This window comes from Pantherophis guttatus, chromosome 1, assembly GCF_059756535.1.
Source record: "Pantherophis guttatus breed Tessera chromosome 1, ASM5975653v1, whole genome shotgun sequence".
In the NCBI taxonomy this organism is placed as follows: Eukaryota; Metazoa; Chordata; class Lepidosauria; order Squamata; family Colubridae; genus Pantherophis; species Pantherophis guttatus.
Window position 1 is genome coordinate 151921463 of NC_142063.1, and position 20567 is coordinate 151942029.

The 20567-nt window shown below is 38.3% G+C and overlaps 1 protein-coding gene across 2 annotated transcripts in view; it reads right to left on the bottom strand.

Annotated features, from left to right (window-relative positions):
- LRP2 (LDL receptor related protein 2) overlaps nucleotides 1-20567 on the bottom strand; it is a 144895-nt gene that overhangs the window by 2082 nt on the left and 122246 nt on the right. The window contains exons 61-78 of one of the 2 annotated variants that reach the window (XM_034426960.3): nucleotides 19874-20011; nucleotides 18796-18918; nucleotides 18494-18622; nucleotides 16591-16722; nucleotides 16028-16159; nucleotides 14770-14913; nucleotides 13289-13454; nucleotides 12563-12691; nucleotides 12139-12359; nucleotides 11277-11453; nucleotides 9617-9736; nucleotides 7474-7564; nucleotides 5203-5270; nucleotides 4930-5047; nucleotides 3392-3521; nucleotides 1915-2025; nucleotides 1396-1503; nucleotides 491-562 (exon numbers count right to left, since the gene is read on the bottom strand). In XM_034426960.3, the coding sequence (XP_034282851.2) occupies nucleotides 491-562; nucleotides 1396-1503; nucleotides 1915-2025; nucleotides 3392-3521; nucleotides 4930-5047; nucleotides 5203-5270; nucleotides 7474-7564; nucleotides 9617-9736; nucleotides 11277-11453; nucleotides 12139-12359; nucleotides 12563-12691; nucleotides 13289-13454; nucleotides 14770-14913; nucleotides 16028-16159; nucleotides 16591-16722; nucleotides 18494-18622; nucleotides 18796-18918; nucleotides 19874-20011 (2309 nt within the window). Of the gene's footprint in view, nucleotides 1-490; nucleotides 563-1395; nucleotides 1504-1914; nucleotides 2026-3391; nucleotides 3522-4929; nucleotides 5051-5202; nucleotides 5271-7473; nucleotides 7565-9616; nucleotides 9737-11276; nucleotides 11454-12138; nucleotides 12360-12562; nucleotides 12692-13288; nucleotides 13455-14769; nucleotides 14914-16027; nucleotides 16160-16590; nucleotides 16723-18493; nucleotides 18623-18795; nucleotides 18919-19873; nucleotides 20012-20567 lie in introns of both variants that reach the window. The other variant, XM_034426953.3, reaches the window with a different exon arrangement.

Genomic DNA, 20567 nt, shown 5'->3' on the forward strand with positions numbered 1-20567 from the left:
TTCCATATTCTGCTCAATAATGCAGAACTGATTATTCTGGCCAATTTGGGACCTGGGGAATGGTATAGCCAACTAAATAAAAATGTACCATGTGCATGGCAATTCTGGCCATAACAGCAGCTTTTATTTTCAGAATTAAATGTAATATGTCCCCCTGCTCTAATAGAGGACAAGACAAAAGATAGAGAGAGAGAGAGAGATGTTCCTGGAATAGAAGGAAAATGACACCAATTCCAGGAGTAGGCCTTAGGGAATTCTTCTCTCATTTTCTTCAAAAACAACAACAACAACAACGAACAGAGAAACTTGCAGCACAGGAAGAAAGAATATGGGGAAAAGGAAAAAAAAACCCTCTCCTTTTCTTATTTCACTTTTGTATACATTGCTCAATGACATTTCTCGTTATCAAGGACAGAATATTGTGAGGCGTCAACAATTTAAACATTAATATTATTTTGCTAAGTAGGAATTTGAAAGTATACGATCTTACCTCTGAATAGATGGGATTTTCAAAGTTAGTACTTTGTTTCATTTTTCTTTTAAAGAAGCTCCATTTTGATTCCTGAAATATTTTTTTTTAAAAAAATCGTGTGAAATTAATAATTGATTTGGTACTGCTGATGAATCAGTAATTTGCAACGGATTCTTTAAAATTTCTTTTTTTTTCTTTTTTCTGGGAAGACAAGGAAATTATTCATTCTTATCCTTAGCTGTTTTGAGTAAGATCTGGCTCAGTATTGTGAAACCCAGAGGGCAAGAAAGGATATAGGGAGAAATAATCAGACCAAAAAGATGCATGTATTTAAGACGGAGCACCTTTGTTTCTCTATATGTTAAAAAAAAAATTACACCATGTATTGAAATGATATTCATCACTTGGAAATGTGCATATTCTTGATATGGACATAGTAAGATACAAAATCTTTCATCTGAGGAAACTACAGGTAGTCCTTGATTTATGACCACAACTGAGCCCAAAGGTTCTGTTGCTAAGTGAGACATTTGTTAAGTGAGTTTTGCCCCATTTTATGAACTTTCTTGCCACAATTTGCTGTTAAGCAAGATAGTTATTAAGTGAATTTTATGACTTTTCTTGCCACACTTGTTAAGTGAATCTGCCTTCCCCATTGACTTTGCTTGTCAGAAGGTCGCAAAAGTTGATCACATGACCCCGGGACACTGCAACCGTCATAAATATGAGTCAGTTGCCAAGTGTCTGAATTTTGATCACGTGACCATGGGGATCATGCTGTAATGGTCATAAATGTGGAAAAAAAAATCCTAAGAAGTCACTTTTTTCAGTGCTATCGTAACTCCCTCCTCCCATTCCACAATGCATCCCCCATTCTTCCCCCATTCGATTCTGCCACACCTTGTACCATCACTTTCTGTTACCTGAATCGTTTCTGTACTTGCAGAAGGCTGAGCTGTATCAGCAGATACAGGTGTGGCGTATACTGGATTCTCAAAGTTTTCGTTTCCTTCACTACTGGAAGCAGTTACCTGTTGTCAAAGATAGTTTTGACAGGACTGAAGAACAGGCCAACTACAGAATACTTTTTTTTTTTTTTTTTGCTTTAATTTATATGCCGCCCTTCTCCGGAGACTCAGGGCGGCTTACAATGTGTTAAGCAATAGCCTTCATACTTTTGTATATTTATACAAAGTCAGCTTATTGCCCCCACAATCTGGGTCCTCATTTCACCTACCTTGAAAGGATGAGAGGCTGAGTCAACCTTGAGCCTGGTGAGATTTGAACTTGCAGTAATTGCAAGCAGCAGATGTTAATAACAGTGTGCTTTAGTCCACTGTACTACAGGCTCTTTACTTGAAAAGGGATTGGGGAGATGACATGTAAATGGATACTAGCGTAGGGCTGGAGGGGGTGGAATTTAAAAAAAATCCACTTCTTACTTTTGTTGGAGATGCTACGATCACATCGTCACCTCTGGTGTCTTTTGTTGCGTACATAGGATTCTCAAATGTAATTGGCTGCTTCCCAGTTTCCAAAGCAAAGTTCTCATTCTGAAAACAATAGCTATATAGATTAAAGTTTGACTAATTTGTAATTTTTTAATGCAACGCATAATAAAATACACAGAAAAGGAAATACTGCGGGCAAGAGGAATGCAAATATTAATCTTACATGGATTAAACTTTCAGCTTTCTTTTTTTTAATGATAGGTTCTTTTGGCATATACTCAGTGTAGCAGGCACTTTGCCATTATTAAATAAAATTAGGCAAGATTATCAAATCAAATCACTGCTCCTGTGTAACTGCAAACTGACGGTTCCATAAATCATTTGTTAGGAAAAATAAATAAATGTTTTTCTTCCTCAGCCACAGAACCATACCTTGCTGGAGGGAGCAAGGTCTTATAAAAACAAATCATTGGCAATAAAAGAGCCAAAACAATTTCACTTCAATAGGTACCTCACCAGACTTCGAAGTAATTGGCAAATGAACCAGAAATGTAAAACTGTTTAGGTCTCATGGCAGAGAAAGGGTTATATTACCGGTAGGTGTATAGAGATGGGCAAGGGAGTTAAATGTTGTTTTACATTATGACCTTCTTTTTTGCTCAATGAGGAACCAACTAGCCAAGAGTATCAAACTCGATCCCGTCATGAGCCACATCAGGAGTTTGTTTGCCCTTGGGGGGGGGGCATGGCCTGGTCATTGCAGCTGACTAAGTGGGTGTGGCTGGGCCCGGGGCAGCAGGGACCAGTCCTCACTGTCTCCAGGATGGCCCTGAAGGCCAACTCTGCGGCCTATTACGGCCCACATCCGGCCTGCAGGCCGCATGTTTGACACGTCTGAACTAGACAGTAAATAGCACAGGGTGCACATCCAACCTCTGGTGGACTTGGGAAACTAAATGCCTTATATTGGCAAGGAGATCCAAGTTATCATTTAAAGATGAGATGTCATGGTAACTGAAACAATGTTAATAACTCTAATGAGGAAGACCAAAGAGGAATTAGTGTTGCCACTACCAAGACCAAGCCCTTGTTCTGAAGGTTGGCAGGACTGAGTTAAGACTGATATTTCTTCTTTAAATAGCAAGGAAAGAAAAGCGGGAGACCACAAGGCATGAAGCCATATGGGTGTGATCAAAATTTTGAGTTGGTTTGGGTCCCCCTTGCATTGGAAAAACAGTACTGCAGCCCAATGATCTTCGAGTTTCTTTGGCAGATGGCAAAAATTACACACTTAGAATTTTGAGGCACATTATAAGCACTCTCACAAAATGCTGCCATGTTAGATGGCTAGTTGGAAAACCATTTATTAGAAAGCGAGCTTTTATGGGGGCTCTCACCTCCTAAGAGGCAAGATTTAAGAGAGCTTCATTTAAAGAAGATTTTTTTTTTAAAAAAAAAATAGTCTTACCATTTGCATTGCTCTGTCAATAGAAGATTCAGCTCCAAAACCAGCTACATTAATGTCCATTGACACATCAGCCCCAGGTCGGAAAGTTACTCCATTGCCATTTTCCGTGGATTTTACAAGACTACTTAAACTTCAAAGATAAATTTATTTTTAACAGAAGGAAGACATTTTAATGCAAGCTTTAACATATATTGTTAAGATATCATATTATTATATTATGTATTATATATTTAATATACTGTCCCTTCCACAAGCAAGTTGGAATAGAAATGACAAGACAAATAAGACTGTGCTAGATTAAAGAAATAAATAGGAGAGCCCAAAATACTCTAAAGAAGAACCGTTTTTGATGAAGACTTCAGTAAGAGCAATTCAAGCAAGCATCTCTTAAGCAAGAGTATGTGTTGTGAGTTTACGGTTCACAAAAGAAAAGACCACAACTCGTAATAGGGTGTACTCTCCTTTGCTACAAGAGTGGGGAACAAGTGACTCTCTGGATTTTCTTGGATTACTACCTTCATCCTCCCCCCGCCCTCCTTCACCACTGGTCACAAAGTTGTCAATCACAACTGCGGGATTCCATGTTATCCACCCGTACTTTAGAAGAACAACTAATTTCAACTCGTATGTACTTTGACCTGAATATTGTGGGGCTTTCTTCTGAATTAGTATGTACTGGATTGCACCGCAAAGCATTTGAAAGGGAAAAGAGAGTATGAGAGAGAGAGAGAGAGAGGGAGGGAGGGAGGGAGGGAGGGAGGGAGGGAGAGAGAGAGAGAGAGAGAGAGAGAGAGAGAGAGAGAGAGAGAGAGAGAGAGAGAGAGAGAGAGAGAATGCGCGTGTGTTAGACAAAGCATGAAAGCTTTTCTTGCTGACCAAAGAAATAATCATGAGTCACACTTATCTTATTTTTCGGACTATAAGACACAATGGTATATAAGACACACCAAGTTTTCGAAGAAGTAAGTAAGAAAAAAAAAGTTTTTGCCCTCCCTGGCCCTCAGGAGCACTCTGCAGGCCTCCCAAACCCTCTGTGCGCCCCTTTTTTTTGCAAAAACAGACCTGTTTTTCGCAAAAACGGGGGTGTTTTTGCCCTCCCCCAGCCCCCAGGAGTACCCTGCAAGCGAAAAATGAGGTGCATACAGGGTTTGGGAGGCCTGCAGAGTGCTCCTGGGGGCTGGAGGAGGGCAAAAACACCCCCGTTTTTGTGAAAAACGGACAAACAATGGGCCCCTTTTTGAAAAAAATGGGGTGCATAGAGGGTTTGGGAGGCTTGCAGAGTGCTCCTGGGGACTGGGAGAGGGCAAAAACATCCCCGTTTTTGTGAAAAACGACCCTGTTTTTCGCAAAATCGGAACAAGTGGGGCAGGGCTTCGGGAGGCCAAAATTGGCTGTATTCAAGTGTATAAGACGCACCAACATTCCTCTTTTGTGTCTAATACTCTGAAAAATATGGTAATCCTACAGGAATCCCAAGGGCTTTGGGAAATACTTTTCCCTGAGACCTGATCCATCTGATCATTCCGAGCGATACCTACCTCGGAAGTTTGGGAAGGGCAGGTAGCAGGGATCCTGTCCTTCTGTAATTGAAAAAGGCACCCACGCCCAGTGCGCCAATGATGATGATCAGAATGACCGTCAATAAGGCAGCCACCGCTGCTATTAGAAAAGAAAATTTAAAAAGCGTAAGTGAATAATAGGGAAGCTGGAGCTGAAACTCAGAGTTGCTTCAGTAGCTACTTAGAAACTTATTTAAAAGGTTCCAGGCCACTGAGTGATGGCTTAGCAGGAAAACACATTTCAAAGCTTACTTGTCCCAGGAGGAATTCCTCTTGACAAGCCCACTTCGCAGTAATTTCCAGTGTAGCCCAAGGAGCACCTGGTAAATGAAAGCAAGATGCTTAACTGGAACTGACAGTAGAAAAGTTGGTTGTATTTATTAACGATCCTAGGAAGATTTATTTATTTATTTATTTAAAAAAAGAAAGGTGGTGTGATTTTTTTTTTTTTAAAAAAAGCAATATCTTGGTAATTATATGTTGAAAGCACAGACCCACAAATACAGACATCGAGCCACAAAACAGCTTGCTATTTCTTTGGAAATGAGCATGTTGGAATGCTGAGTCACAATTGATGGCATTTGGTTTTAAAAAATAATAATAAAGGGGATTTGATTTCAATAGAGCCCCAGTGCCCCCTACAGGTTCCGCTGAAGGTAAAAATGCTTTGGTTGTCTAGGTTTTCTTTAAATCTGAGTAAATTGCTTTTAGCTCTTCTGGATTTTTTTTTTTTTTTAAAGCATTGGATTTCCAATCCCCATATTTGGGAACCGTTCTTGATTTGTGTTAGGACCTGCCAATTCATCACTCCAGATGCCTTTAAGAATGATGTATTTAAAAATGTAACAGATGAACGAAAGTTCCATTGATGTGGGCTGTCCCTTCCTGAGCAATACTATTTCACTGCCCTTAGCTAAAATGGATTAATCTTGAAAAGCTAAGCAAGGTTGGACCTGATTAATACTCGGATGGGAGATCAGCAGGAAATTCCAAGGCTGTGGACTAGGTTTGACTCCATGAAGGTGGCAAAGGCAAAACTAACTTTTCAGAAAACAAGATAGATATCTGTTGTGAAATCACTGAGTGAACTTGGAAGAGACTTTGCTTTGATTTATATCATTTTACCAGGGTGGAGACGGGTGCATGTTAGAATGCAGCCATGCTAAATATATTTAGAACAAGCTCTTTCTTATTTTACTATGCAGATATTTTAGATACGGCAAGTGTTCGATTTTCCTCCCTCCTCCTAATTTGAAGTGGTACAAACCTATAAAGGAACATAGCAGCATAAGGCTTCTGTTATGAAGGAGTGATTTTAAAATGGCAAGGCATAAATAAATGCAGTGGCCAGGCCCTTCAGCAGTGTGTGATCAGGCAGTGTGTGAATAAGAACACAGGCATAAAGCTTCATCCATGAGACTAGGGCCTAGCCTCTCAGAAGGGCATCTTAAGGAAGATTTTTATGTTTACGTTTTATGAGATCCCCTTCAGAATGCCACACATCTGTTGCAGATGTGGCTGGTGTACATAAACTGCTCTTTAAGTGCTTTCCTTTTCTTGACAGTTCTTACAGACATTCAGTGCACAAAAGAACTGATGGCCTGTAACACATTTATATAGCGCGCGACAATAAGAATAGCATCAAAACAACAAAATACAAAGAATCGAGCGAGGACAAAAGTAGAAAAATAAGTACAAAAATCATCACACGCAATCCAAACAAAAAAACAAAACAGAGACCATCTGCCACCTCTGAACCATTTTCCCTCTTACTATTTGGCTACGTCTGATTTTGTTTTTCATAAAGCTACAACACTGCATTTTCCGTCTTCTGCTTTAATCCTTGCTATATATATAGTTTGGAATGACAAGAGGCCATCGGCAACATGAAGTTTGGAGAATGTCTCTGAAGTTAGAAAGTGTGATTAGCTAAACCAGGCAAAGAATATCAAACCCATCAAGCATAGTGTGTGTGATTACTAGGGGCACACAAATAGCCCCAAGCCCCTGAATTGTGTATCCCAGCAGCTTCTGCCACCAAAGAACAAGCTGATGTTCAGTTTCCAAAGATCTTTTCTTGGTCTCCCTTGGCAGAAGGAACATCCTCTTTCTGCTCTTTGAGCCACGGTAGCGCAGTGGTTAGAGTGCAGTACTTCTGCTGCCTGCCGGCTGCCAACAGACTGGCAGTTCGAGTCTCACCAGCTCAAGGTTGGCTCAGCCTTCCATCCTTCCGAGAACCCAGATTGTTGGGGGCAATATGCTGACTCTGTAAAACCGCTTATAGAGGATTGTAAAGCACTGTAAAGTGGTATATAAGTTTAAATGCTATTGTGCCCTAAATGCCAGTGCTTTGGGTGATACACACAGTGCCACAATGCATGTCCAAAAGAAGTCATGCTTGCATCATGACATCACAACGCTGCTTTCATCATTCTGCCTCCCCCTGCCAACCACACAGACAATGCCATCCGCGCATGTTATTTGGCTCGTTAAGTCTTTCTTGGTCCATCCGTAAAGACATACTTGCATTTAGGAAGCTCGCTTTCATCCAAATAGCATGTTCCGCCATACATACACCTGCAGGCCGGGGGCATTGTTGGTGGAGATTCAATAGCTATGAAAAATGAAAGACATGCATTATATATCTATGGAGATTCTCAGTCATCCAGGTCATGGTGGTCCCAAAGGTGCTTTTTCAAGAGGCAACTGGACTTTCTGGTTTTTCTTTGAAGATGTTTCGCTTCTCATCCAAGAAGCTTCTTCAGCTCTGACTGATAGATATACGATGTCATCTATCACAAGTCTACAACACAGTCCTTTCAACAGTTCCAAGAAGGCTCCATACCCATTTGCACCACTCTGGTGACCCTGATGACACAGATAAAACCACCAGCTGGCCTTAACAATTCACTAAAAGATTGTAAATGACCAGCTGTCTGCAAGGAATATAAATCCTTCCATTCCCCACCATCCTGTCAGAGCTGAAGAAGCTTCTGGGATGAGAAGTGAAACGTCTTCAAAGAAAAAACAGAAAGTCCAGTTGCCTCTTGAAAAAGCATCTTTGGGATGACATGCATTATACAATCCTGTAAACCGTGATGATTTATCCACTGCCAATATGTCTGAAGAATCAGGATTTTTTTTTTGCCTAATCCAAGATTCTATTTTCTGTTCATGATGATTATATGCCACTTTCTCTTATGTGAGGTTCAGAAGAGTAAACAATATCTTACAAAAAACGTATTTCTACCTTGCTACATGCCTATCAGTAAAATATAATAACAAAACAGCAATATTTGAGGTCAGCCAATGGTAAAACTAACCAACAAATAGCCTTGAATCCACTCTTTTCTTCAGCTGGTGAAAATAGCATACCCAAGGGATGTATCTTCAAACGGCTTCCATTGGTAGAAAGGCTTGTGTGTAAGAAAGTGATTTCTGTCAATCTCCCTTCCCTTGGCTGTCCACAGCTTCACTTCCCTAACATGCCCCTCGCCTTTTCAGAGCATATTTACAATGTGCTGGGGAGACAAGCTATATTTCTTTCATTCTGACAACAAAAGACTGCCATGTTTAATTCCATTTTTTTTAAAAAAGTATTTATTTAAAAGAAGACTTACTTCAAGAACATCTTCTGCCAGCATACAAACAAAATAGATCAGTAAGTCATCAGAACTAAATAAACTATTTGATCACTGCTATGTGTAAAAGTTTTCTTTTGAAGAATTACTCTTCTGATACGTGTACCAAAAATATATATATACAACAATTAGTGCGATGTATCAGTCAGAAAACACCATGGAAATGCTTAAAGGAATTTTATAGCACATGACAGAAAGTGATTAAAATAAGAAGTGAAATGTTCTCCAGATTTCATGAGAAATATCCTCTTAACTCTAAATATGCAATTTTACACAATGGTTAACATATACATTGCATTATTAATATAGCAGTATCTTGGCTAACCTCATATTTATGAGAAGGTATATACTCTGAGAATGTTCACACCAAGGAATGGAGGCAGAAGTAACTGGGAGAAATGCATGTTGCTGTTTTAGTTATAAGCACTACACTGTTAGTAGTGAATAGTTCTTTGTTCGCTAGGAGGCCACATTTAATATCTCTTGATAAGGCAAGATCTCACTGAGCAGCTTCTAAGAAAAACGAGTCGACTGAAGTACAAATATGGGAGGACACTTCCATTATTGTTACTACTTGGATAAAAGTAAAGGTAGAACATTTAAAAAAAAAAAAAACTATGTCCAATATATTTTAGGGATTATATATCCAATATATTTTTGGGATTATGTTTTTCTCACTTAGAATGCTAGGAAACAGCACTTATATTATATAAATGTATATCTGGGCAGATACAGTATAAGGGATCATTGTGTTTCTGAAAGTTCCCGGGGGGGGGGGATAGTTCTAAAAAGAAAATTGTTGCAATGGAAAATATTTGGAGTAATAATTTTCTATCCGATCTCCTGCCTTTTGGACTGCAGAGAGTTCCTTATTTGAAAGTATAGTCTAAGATGCAACTCCCTTGTTCTTGAAACTAAAATGCTGTTTACTCATTACCTTGGTTCTCTATGTGCATCAGATTTTACTCAGTTAACACGCTGTCTCTTCTGAAAAAGGAACATACATGTCCAGTAACTCTCCTTACCTGCGTCACATTCTTCTGAGCTGCCTTCCACAAAACTAGCCCCTTGTGGACAAGCACAAGTATATCCCCCCGGTCTCAACAAGCAGAGGTGGCTGCAGACATTTTTGCATGGATTGGATACTGCAGAGACAACAGAAGAGTGATCAGAATGCCTTTCGTAAAGACTCAATATGCCAATCAGATTGGAAACATGGGAGGAGCAAGATAAACTCAGAACAGACACAATGCTCCTTGGTCTCCTGAATTTAGTTCAGAAACGTTCCTTGGCATTGTATTCCCTTTCCCCTTTTCTTTTTCTCCCTGGTTCCTCTCTCCTTCCTTTTTCAGTTTTAGAGATTATTAAATTTGTATTACTTCTGCATTGGTGCTTTTACTATTTTAACCCAAGTGCACATGACTGAGGGCGAAAAAAGAACTTTGCTAAATATCATTAAAAATACTTCCCCAGACAAATGTCAGTGCAATTTATTTGAGATGACATCGAAACCTGACAGTCAGATTATGGGAAATTACAAAACCCAAAGCTTCCCATTGGGACAAAGCTTTAAAAAAAAAGATGAGGAAGCAGACATTCATGCCAAATATTCCCAAGTGAGATAAGTGAGCATCACCAGGTCTGCACTAAATTAGTGGCATGAGATCATTTCTAGTCCTGTGAGCAACGTTGACTCTTACTTCATTTTCTATTTTATTTAACTCAAGATTAATTACCAGATATTTTAACACACATTCCAATTCCTACCTCCTAAGTGAATCTGCCTTGCCCTACAAAGCATCAAAAGGCAAGGACATAGACCATTTATTGCTATGATGAGGGTGAAGGCAAGAAATGATCTCATTCCTGTCTGTGCAAGAAAAATATGATAAGCGAAGGGCATATAGCAGTCATAAAACAAACGTAACACCCTTCCTCTCTGGCTCATAAGCAGCTCCTTGTATGATCTGAGATACCCAATTTCTTTCTTCCTTTTAGCCTTTTTCATAATGACTGCAATAAGAGACACTGACATGGATAAAGTAAGAAACTGTGTAAGAAATTGTGTATGCCAAATGCTCCTCAGAAGTAACCTGAGTGGTGGGGGGTGAGGGGAGAAACTCCTATATTCCACAAGATGGAAAAAACATGCCTGTCTTTAAAAACTATCTCTGATCCCATTGGTCACAGCAAAGCCTGTGTAGATGGAGAGAGACTGATAGAGGCAGGAAACAAAAAGGTTTGAATTTCACATCACCTTGCTTGGATTTGTGATTTGGTCCATAGTTTCCTGAGATTTGGAAAGAGAGTTAGGAGAAGCCAAGTTTTTGTTCTGTCAAATGCATCCTCCTACCCTTTTAATGTATTTCAAAGAGACAAAGTAAACTATGTACAGTGATGTCAGAGTCTAGATTCATACACCTCTCTAAGCCACAATGTGGTTTTGTCAATTTATGGCTGTGTAAAGTCAGCCAGGCATGGCTTAGCAAACCACAATTATAAAAATGAATTGAGGAATCCAGTTAATATCAAGTCGCTGAAGGCCTCCACCAACTCCAGTTTCAAGCTGTCGTTGATATCAAGTATGGAGAGATTCGCTCATTAGCAAATGATGATTCATTTCTTTAAGTGTATCACATTTATTTGGGTATAACAACAATTCATACATCAAAGAGAGGTCATTACCTGACTGGTTGCATCTGTGTTGGTGATAGATCCGCACTTGAGTGAGCCATGGGTTTATGGTCAACAGTTTGACTTTTTCTCCATTTCCAAACTTGTCTTTTTTCCAGACTTCTCCTCTCTCTTTCGATGTCCAATACAGATGGCCTTCAAACACATCAAGGCTATATGGGCTGCTGACTTTGGGGTTAAGTAAAAGAGATAAGTTAACAGCAAAGACCAGCAATGCTGTTATTCTAAGTATTATTGCAGAAACAATAGCATTGTTCTCTTAGCATTTTTCTGTGCATTTGCATTAGTGGATATTAACAGATTCTGGAAATTGAAATATCTCAAATCTTCTGTGGAATTTCACAAGAATTAAAAGCTTGTTTAAATACATGTCAGAGTTTATTTCATAAATCATCTTTGCTTAAGATGGAGATGATATGTTACTCATGCTGACTTTGCTATTTGAACTTAATGAATGATTCTATTAATCCTCAGAACGATATCAAATCTTCTGCCATTAGTCACCATAAAAATTTCCTTTGAACAGTCTCCATATGTTTTAAATATGAAATATTTTGAAAAATCAGTTCAATCCCTGATAACTTTAATAAATTAGAAGATGTTTGAATTCAGGTTTTGGTGATTTTATGGATATGCCCGTGTAGTTTTCAAAATATGTGTGTGTCAGTTCTGAGATATTCCCCATTTCCACATTGCTAGACTGTCTCTCTCTCTCTCTTTTTTTTTTTACCAGTGTCTACTCTGCAGCTCTTCTTCCTATCTCCCAAGGTCATTCTCACATACCATCACATTACCCAAGTCTGATTTGCTCAGCTTTTTTGCAGTCAGTTAAATTCGGCCGGATGCTACATACCTCCATGTAAAACAGTCTTTCTATCTGTTCCATCAAACTTCATAGATTCAATTAGATTTTCCTTCTCGTCACTCCAGTAGATCCTGTCACTGTTCAAATAATCAATAGAAAGGCCAGTTGGCCAGCCAAGGTCTTCAGAAACCAGTGTATTCCTCTGCTGTCCATCCATCCAGGCACTTTCGATTTTTGGCTGCCTTCCCCAATCAGTCCAATACATTAACCTAAAAAAGCCAAACAAGCAACTATCAATTATTTGTTACACATTTTCAAAGCTATCTAGAACAGAAGAAAGAGAAAGAAATCTTGACCCGAAATGGTAAGAAATGCATTATTCCATATTGCTTATTGTTACAATTATTATTATTATTATTATTTTGCACTCAAGTCAGAAGCACCGAAATGCTTCTGGGTTGAAAATACTCACCCAAGCTTAGGGTTGACTGCTATGGCTGCTGGCTGATCCAGCAGAGAATAGATTAACCATTTCCGATATCTCCCATCAAGTTTTGCCACCTCTATTCTGTTTGTCCCAGAATCAGTCCAATAAAGGTGCCTAATTAAGAAACAAAATGTTTATCTTTTGAGTGATGTTTAACACTAGGTTCCTAAATATTTATTTATTAATCTTTCTTCTATTTAACGTTATTTCATCTTATATTTGAATCAGGCAGTTTTCAAATCAGAATCTATTCGACAACATTACCCTGCTGTGAAACCCCAAAACTGCACTGCTAAAATTTCATCAGATTATGCCAGCACAATTTCTTGGAAATGTTTTCTTGAAAATAAAGGAAAAACTGTGCTTATTTTCTAATAAGTTTAATAAGCCCATTAAATAAGGACACTTCAAATGTCCGCTGAACATGAAAAATGGCCAGAGAGAAAGATTCTGATCCTGTTATATCATAGCATCACTAGCTTGTTCATGACAGCCTTCAGAGGCAATAATAGTAATTAATAACTTTTAACAATGAAAATAACAAATACAGACCCGCAAAAGTTTACCCACCTCATCCATGACCCAAGAAATTATGCCAATTTGCATTCAATAAGTATTTTGTACAGGAAAAAAAAATAACTGAGTAATTTTGAACTAAGATGTGTGTATGTGTGTATTTCTGAAGCACTTTTATCTAACTTTTGCACTTACTTGCCAACCCAATCCACTGCTAAACCAACAGGACTGACCAAGTATCTAAGGTTCAGGTCAACTTCTTTCACAGGATTATTTCCACTGCTTTCAAATGTGGGGATATAAGCACGTTTGATGGAACCAAATTGTGATCCACGTCCAAGAATGCTGTAGTATACAACACCTAGAAGAGTTCAGAGACTTCTCTTTATATTTGCACTGGAAAAAACATTGCTTAGTGGGACAATGCTGGGTTTCTAACATTTCAAATATGGGATTGATAGAAGCATGTAGTAACTCAGTTCGCACATTGTGCAAATGCATACATTGGTTTAATTTTGATACGGCATGATTTATTCAATGGATTACAGTTTAATAAACCTAGCTTAACATTATTTTTGAATCCGTTCACCAATTCTGTCAGGCTAAGAAGAATTGACCCAACTCAATGCCTTTTGTTAAGCCTCCAACTTGCTGACTATTTGCAAAATACTTTCAGGCTTAAACTGTAGCAATGGGTATGTATATCATTCACTCATTTCTGTTGGGTACAGCAGGGCAGGTCATGGTTGAAAACCATATGAACCAAAGATCAGCATTGCTGAAGCTAAGAAATTTGGTGTCCTTATGCAGAAACTCTTGGAACTGCTTCAAAGACGTATTCTATCTTCGAACAACAAGTATTTCAACAGACATCTTGTAAAAATTAACAACCTGGAAAACATCTCTTTATAAATGGATAACTAGGCTGTCAGACTTCCTAATTTTTAATACACTAATTCTTGATTAGCATTTGGTCCTCTGGGAGTTAGCTTACTAGATAACTACAAATCCACTTTTTGATATTTTATCCTAATGTTGCTTTAGCAAAATCTAAACCAAACAGCCATGCTAAAATCATGGCTTCATAAATGACATTTGCAAGAGAAAAAAAGAGACCTTATTAGTCCCTACTAAATGGTTTATTCGGGTATTATATATTGCTATACCAGAAATGATAGATGCTGACAATGATTCTTCTCTGCTTCCTGCAGCAAGTTTATTATATAGCTTAGAGTAAGTTTAAGATGATAGATAGATAGATAGATAGATAGATAGATAGATAGATAGATAGATAGATAGATAGATAGATAGATAGATAGATGGATGGATGGATGGATGGATGGATGGATGGATGGATGGGTGGGTGGATGGAAGGGAAGGAGATGGGTGGCATAAAAATATAATAAATATTTAAGTCTAATTTGCAAAGTGATTCATAATATTACATTTCACAAAGTTCTTACAAGCTACAATCATGTCTACTTAATAGATAAGGAACTTAAAATATTACATGCCCATAATTTAATGAATCCATGGAAAACAGATTCTGAAGAAGTTATTTCTCTGCTAGTAAGAAACACACACACATACACACACATACACACACACACACACACACCATGGCTACATCATTGAAAAGAGCCTCCTGTTCTAATGTCCAAAAATCTAAAACATACTTAGGCCAATTCCTTCAGGATCCCAATGATAGTCTACTGCTTGAATGTGTTCCTCGTTTTCAATATAGTCTGAATATTGCTCAGATGACATGTTGTATCTCCGAATACGGACATTATCAGGCAGAAGTAAGATTGGTGGGTTACCTAAAAAAAGAAAAGAAAAGAAAGAAGAAAACATTATTTTGTTGGAACTCAACAATTAAAACACAAAAGGGATTTTTAAAGCATCTGCTTGTAATTTACTTTCTATAAAGCATTTTGGTTATAAGATGTAGCACAATTAGCTATAAAACTCAGAGGCTATTTTTGATAATACTCTTTCTAGTATTAAAATGTTTACCACGTTGTAGCCTTCTTGTTATCCGTAGATAAGCTTGTTAGTACATTTTTATAATTAGGATTGTCAAATCAATGGCATGCCAGATGTTGATTGACACCTTGAATATGTCCCAGCTAGCCTGGTTGATAGGGAAGGATGGTGACAGTTGTAATGAAACAACTTCTGGAAGGTTTTAATTGAAATGCAGTGAAGTGTTTGTCTCTCTGAACAGGACATTCCTATGCCACCTAATAAACAACTTTAAAATGGGCCTCTATTTCACTATGCCCCCTTATCACTCAGTAAAGAGAATAAGTGTTTGAGAAACAGGGATATAATATGTTCCAGTATTTATAATGGAGATTTGAAGCCTGGCCTTGGACTAAAATAATTTCCAGGAATTCCTATTTTAAATAGAGATGGCTGGAAGAAGAACTGTGTTAGTTTATATAATAGACTAAACACAGAGACTTGTAGTGCTTACAAGACAAATATGTTTTATTAGGGCATTAGCTTTCACAAGCAGCAGCCATCTGATTTCCTGTTACAGAGCTTTGACTACATCTTCTCTCTGTAGTTAAAGTCCTGTTGGAAGCTCTTCGATATTGTCCCATCTTGATTGTTAATGAAGACCTTTGTTGTGATACTGTATATTCTCACCAGAACATCTCTCCCTTTCAATGAAGGGGTATATCAATGCCCAATGTACTACCTTGAGCTTTAACACCTCAATGGAAATAACAGTTTGGATAGAGACCACTGGCCTTGGGTTGAGTAAGACTGGAGAAGATCTCTCCAGCCAATAAGGTTGGCACCTGTGGTTATCTTCTCTCTCAGGTCAGCTCTGTGATCTGTATCCCTCCTGTAAGACATGCTGGCTGTAGCCCTGCCCACCCCTACAAAATAAATAATTTCCAGGGAAATCCTGGCTGCTCTTACCATTGGCCGCACATTGGCTTCCCTGTTGATCCCCAACTGATCGAAATCCCTCAGCACAAAAGCATTCATAACTTCCTTTGGAATTCTTACAAAGCTGTGGGCAAGAACCGAAGACTTCACATTCGTTGACATCTGAAATCAATGACAAATAGAGTTTTCATTTTTGCTTAGAACAGAAAATAATGCCTTGGTTGAGATGCTATTTTCTACTCTGACAGTTGCAATGTTTTGCTCACTTTGATTTCATTTTAAGTCTAAGCCAGACAAATGATATTAGGTTTGCATTGACAGCATCCTTCCAGCAGAATCTCTCCCCCAGCTGCCCTTCAATAATCATCTCAATTTGTGTGTGCGTTTTTAAGAATAATAATAACAACAACAACAGAGCAACAACTTCCAACAATGATCTAAAATATACTATGACTTAGGATTTGGCACTATAAAAAGAAAAACAAAACTGAATAAAATAAGTTTGAAGGGAAAAGCACAATATATTGATATTTTGAGGGCTCAAGGTTGCTGAGCATTTCCAAGGTAGAAAACAAAGTATAGATGAAAATTACCATCACAGGTATTCCTATCCAGGTCACTGGGATGGTATCCAGGCCTGCAGGTACATATAAAGCCTCCTTCATTTAGGTCGGTACAATTGTGTTCACAGATATTTTCAGCACATGTTCTGTCTGTTCCAGGATCTTAAAGAAAAAGAGTTGGAGAGGGAGACATACGTTTTGATCAGTAAGGATAAAAGAATTACAATTCATAGCATTTTTCCTCAATTTCCCTTTGGCTTTATCCTCTTCTATTCTTAAAGAAATTAACCTTTGAAATAAAAAAAAATCATGAAGCAACTTTGATTGAAAATACCATTATTACTAAGATAATAGTTTTGTGGGTGATTGTTGCACTTCGGGGGCAGAAAACAATTGTGGCTATTTTAAGAACCACCCATAATTATGCTTTACAAAGAAGTCGTCCATTAATTAACAGTGAATCCTTTTCAAAACACTAGGTTCTGATCCATTTCAGAGTTAACTCATGTATAATACCAGGCTGCTTCATACTGATGGTGCTGAAAAGAAGAGGGAGATTCAAACTGCATTTTAATGAAACTTTGGTTAAATTGTCATCATCAAAAAAAAATTAATGGAGAACTTCTAATTGGTGTTGATGAGGAGTCCTATCACTTTGACTCCTCTTTTTTTTCCAAGAATGTATTTTTACTCTTCTCCTTTCTTCTGTTTTTATTTACCATGATTATAGAATACCACGAACTCCAACACTCACAGCAGTTTTTAAAGACGTCAAATCCATAAAACCACTATAAAACATCCCACTAATATAAGACCAACTCCTGGTAACTGGGCTTTATTATTATGTCTTAAACATCTGAGGCTCTAAAAAAATAAGTTGGTGTTCATTCTATTAACCTCAATGGGAGAAAAACCTTTGATATATAGTACAGCACTCTTTTATTGTTTCTGTTGGAGATATGATTTTTTTCTTAAATTACATATACACAGCTGTGACTATATTTTAGCTGTTCCCCATTAGTTACACTCAGTTATATTGATTAAAAGAAACACAATAATACACGGGCAAACAATTGATACAAACTCAAGGTAAACCGTTCCAAACTCGATTGCAGAAAATACGACTTCAGCAACAGAGTGGTCAATGCCTGGAATGCTCTACCCAACTCCGTTGTTACAGCCTCAAACCTTCACAGCTTCAACCTCAAACTGTCTGGACCTCACCCCATTCCTAAGAGGTCCATAAAGGAGGCATGCATAAGCGCACCAGCGTGCCTACTGTCCCTGTCTTGCTGTCCCCATTTATCTGTACTTACTTCATTTATGTTTATACCTATACCTGCTATCTTGTACATGTTTGACAAATAAATAAATAAAATAAAATAAATATTTAAAATCACTGGTAAAGATTTTTTTCCTTCCTAGTTTGCTTTGAATAAATAAGCTGGAAGGATAAAGGGGTTAACGTAGAGGGAGCATAGTTCACTATAATTTGAGGCAGTCTTTCATAACTCAGTTCCTCCTCAATGTTTTAGTTTTCAGGATCCATAAATCCCCCAATGGCAGGCCAAAGGATTATGGGATATGTAATCTAATACATTTGGGGAGCACCAGGTTACTGAATGCTGTTTTAAGTTGTGTCACGGAGATTAAAAAAACAAACAAACTGCATTCAAGTTTCAACTGCTGGAATGGTGTTACCAAAATAAATGAAATGGGGGCAGTTAAGAAAGGGACAGAGGCATCATATTTCAGTGTGATAGATCAGATGGGGGGCATTTTCTCTTTTGGGGATTGTTTTACTTCAGTGGATTTCCTCACAATTTTCAATCGCCCTGAAACATGAAGTTCCCACCTCACCCCATATGAGAAATCCTGCAAGGGAAAAAAAACCCCACCATAATATTGTCCATGCAACCACAACAATACTCACTGCAGCCGACCTCATCAAAATGGTTTCCACAATCGTCATAATTATCACAGACATAATGCAGTGGGATACAATTTCCATTGCCACACTTAAATTCTTCAGGAGTGCAAGGCTGGGGAGTAGGTTCTTTGCCTGCATAAAAAAAAGACATGCACACTTTGCATAACTTTGTAATCACTGGTAAATTATTATTCTGCAAACTAAAGTTAAGAGGGTCAATGTAGGTACAAGCACCCGAAATTAAGACAACAAGCAGCAAATTAAATCTATTCATTCCTGTAATTCAGATAAACGGATAAACTTACAATGTTCTTCTTTCTCATCGCTTCCATCTCCACAGTCATCCTCCTGGTTACACAACTCCTGGCTGTAGATGCAGCGATTATTCTCACAACGAAAGCGGTGGGGGGGCTCACAGACAATGTCCACTGAAATCGGAGAGGTCACGAGAGTTTAAATATTGTTTATGGGTCTCAGTTTCAAAATACTTCCTGAATGTTAGACGGTAGTGCTAAACTACTAGTAGAACTCATATATTTAAGGAGATGGACTAGTGCAAGCATGTAGCTTAAATTACCCATAATCAGGAACAAGTATACATTCAGAGACTCACTAATCCTATCTCATTAGAGTTATGCCATCTTATTATCTGCGCTTAACCTATAGTCAATATTAATTCTAGTTAATACCAGGTAGGAAAAGCCTGCAGAACCTGGTTTCTGAATTTCTTTCCCAATCCCTCAACAGCAGCTCCACTCTGATCCTGGAAGGAAGCGTTGAAGCCGATCTTTCTTTTACTGTTTTTCACTCATTGCAAATTTAGTTCTGCTCTGTTCTGTTTTTGGAGAGCTATCCTGTTGTCAGATAGAGTCCTATGCCCCCTTATTTATATATAAATTGATTTTATCTGAAAACAGTTGAATTTATAACCATTCCTACGTTGATCTCGGAGTTTCTCGTGAGTAGATCTGAGAAAAGCTTTTTGAGATTCTTTTCAGGTTGACCTGAAAAACTTCCAACTCCCTGATTAATTTTCTAACTTCCCCTTCAGGCTCAGGAATCTCTATAATATGCTTAGTATTCTCTGTATTTCATTTGCTGCATTATACATCAATTCCCTTATCTATACAAATGCATATGCCAAAATCAATTAGATCTAAGCATCTGTGTGTTCTCAAAAAGCACCCTCTCCGCGTTATAGAAAAAGCTGATCTTGAATCCAAGAGGAGGTTAGGATATGGGGAGTTAAGTATGTAGTTGCCAAGCTATCATTTATAAAATATAAAATCAATTTCTCAGTTCCAATTTTCTGGCATTTCAAAGACGGGTGGTCCAAAGATGGATTACAGAGTGGGCTTTAAAAGCAACAACAACAAATCTTACAGCAGAACTGAAGTTCTTCATCTGTCCCATCTCCACAGTCGTCATCACCATCACATTTCCAGTAGGGCTGAATACAGACATGGTTCTTGCACTCAAACATTGAAGGGGGGCAGTAAGAACCATTTGGATAGCGAGTGGCTGATAAAAAGACATTCAATTTTAATATCATGGCCCTTGTAATACTATGCAAGCAGTTTCTTAATCTTTTTCTTCATACATCATCATCATCATCATCATCATCATCATCATTATTATTATTATTATTATTATTATTATTATTATTATTATTATTTAATTTATATGCCGCCCTTCTCCCAAAGGACTCGGGCGGCTCACAAGTATAAAATGACAATAAAAACAATATCACTAAATAGCATTAAAAGTCCAATTTAAAATCCCACAGTTAACTAAAAACCCCAACCAGATCAGGTGATTTGAGTAAAAAGCCAGGTCTTAAGATCTTTGCGGAAAGAACGGAGATCAGGGGCTGTCCAGAGCTCGGTGGGTAATTCATTCCAGAGGGTCGGCGTGGCCACCGAGAACGCCCTCAATCTGGGGGCAACCAGCCGACACTGTCTGGCCGATGGCACCTGGAGGAGGGCAGCCCTATGTGACCACACTGGGCGGTGGGAGGCCGGTAGGAGGTGGTCCCGCAAGTATCCTGGGCCCGTGCCATGTAGGGCTTTATAGGCAA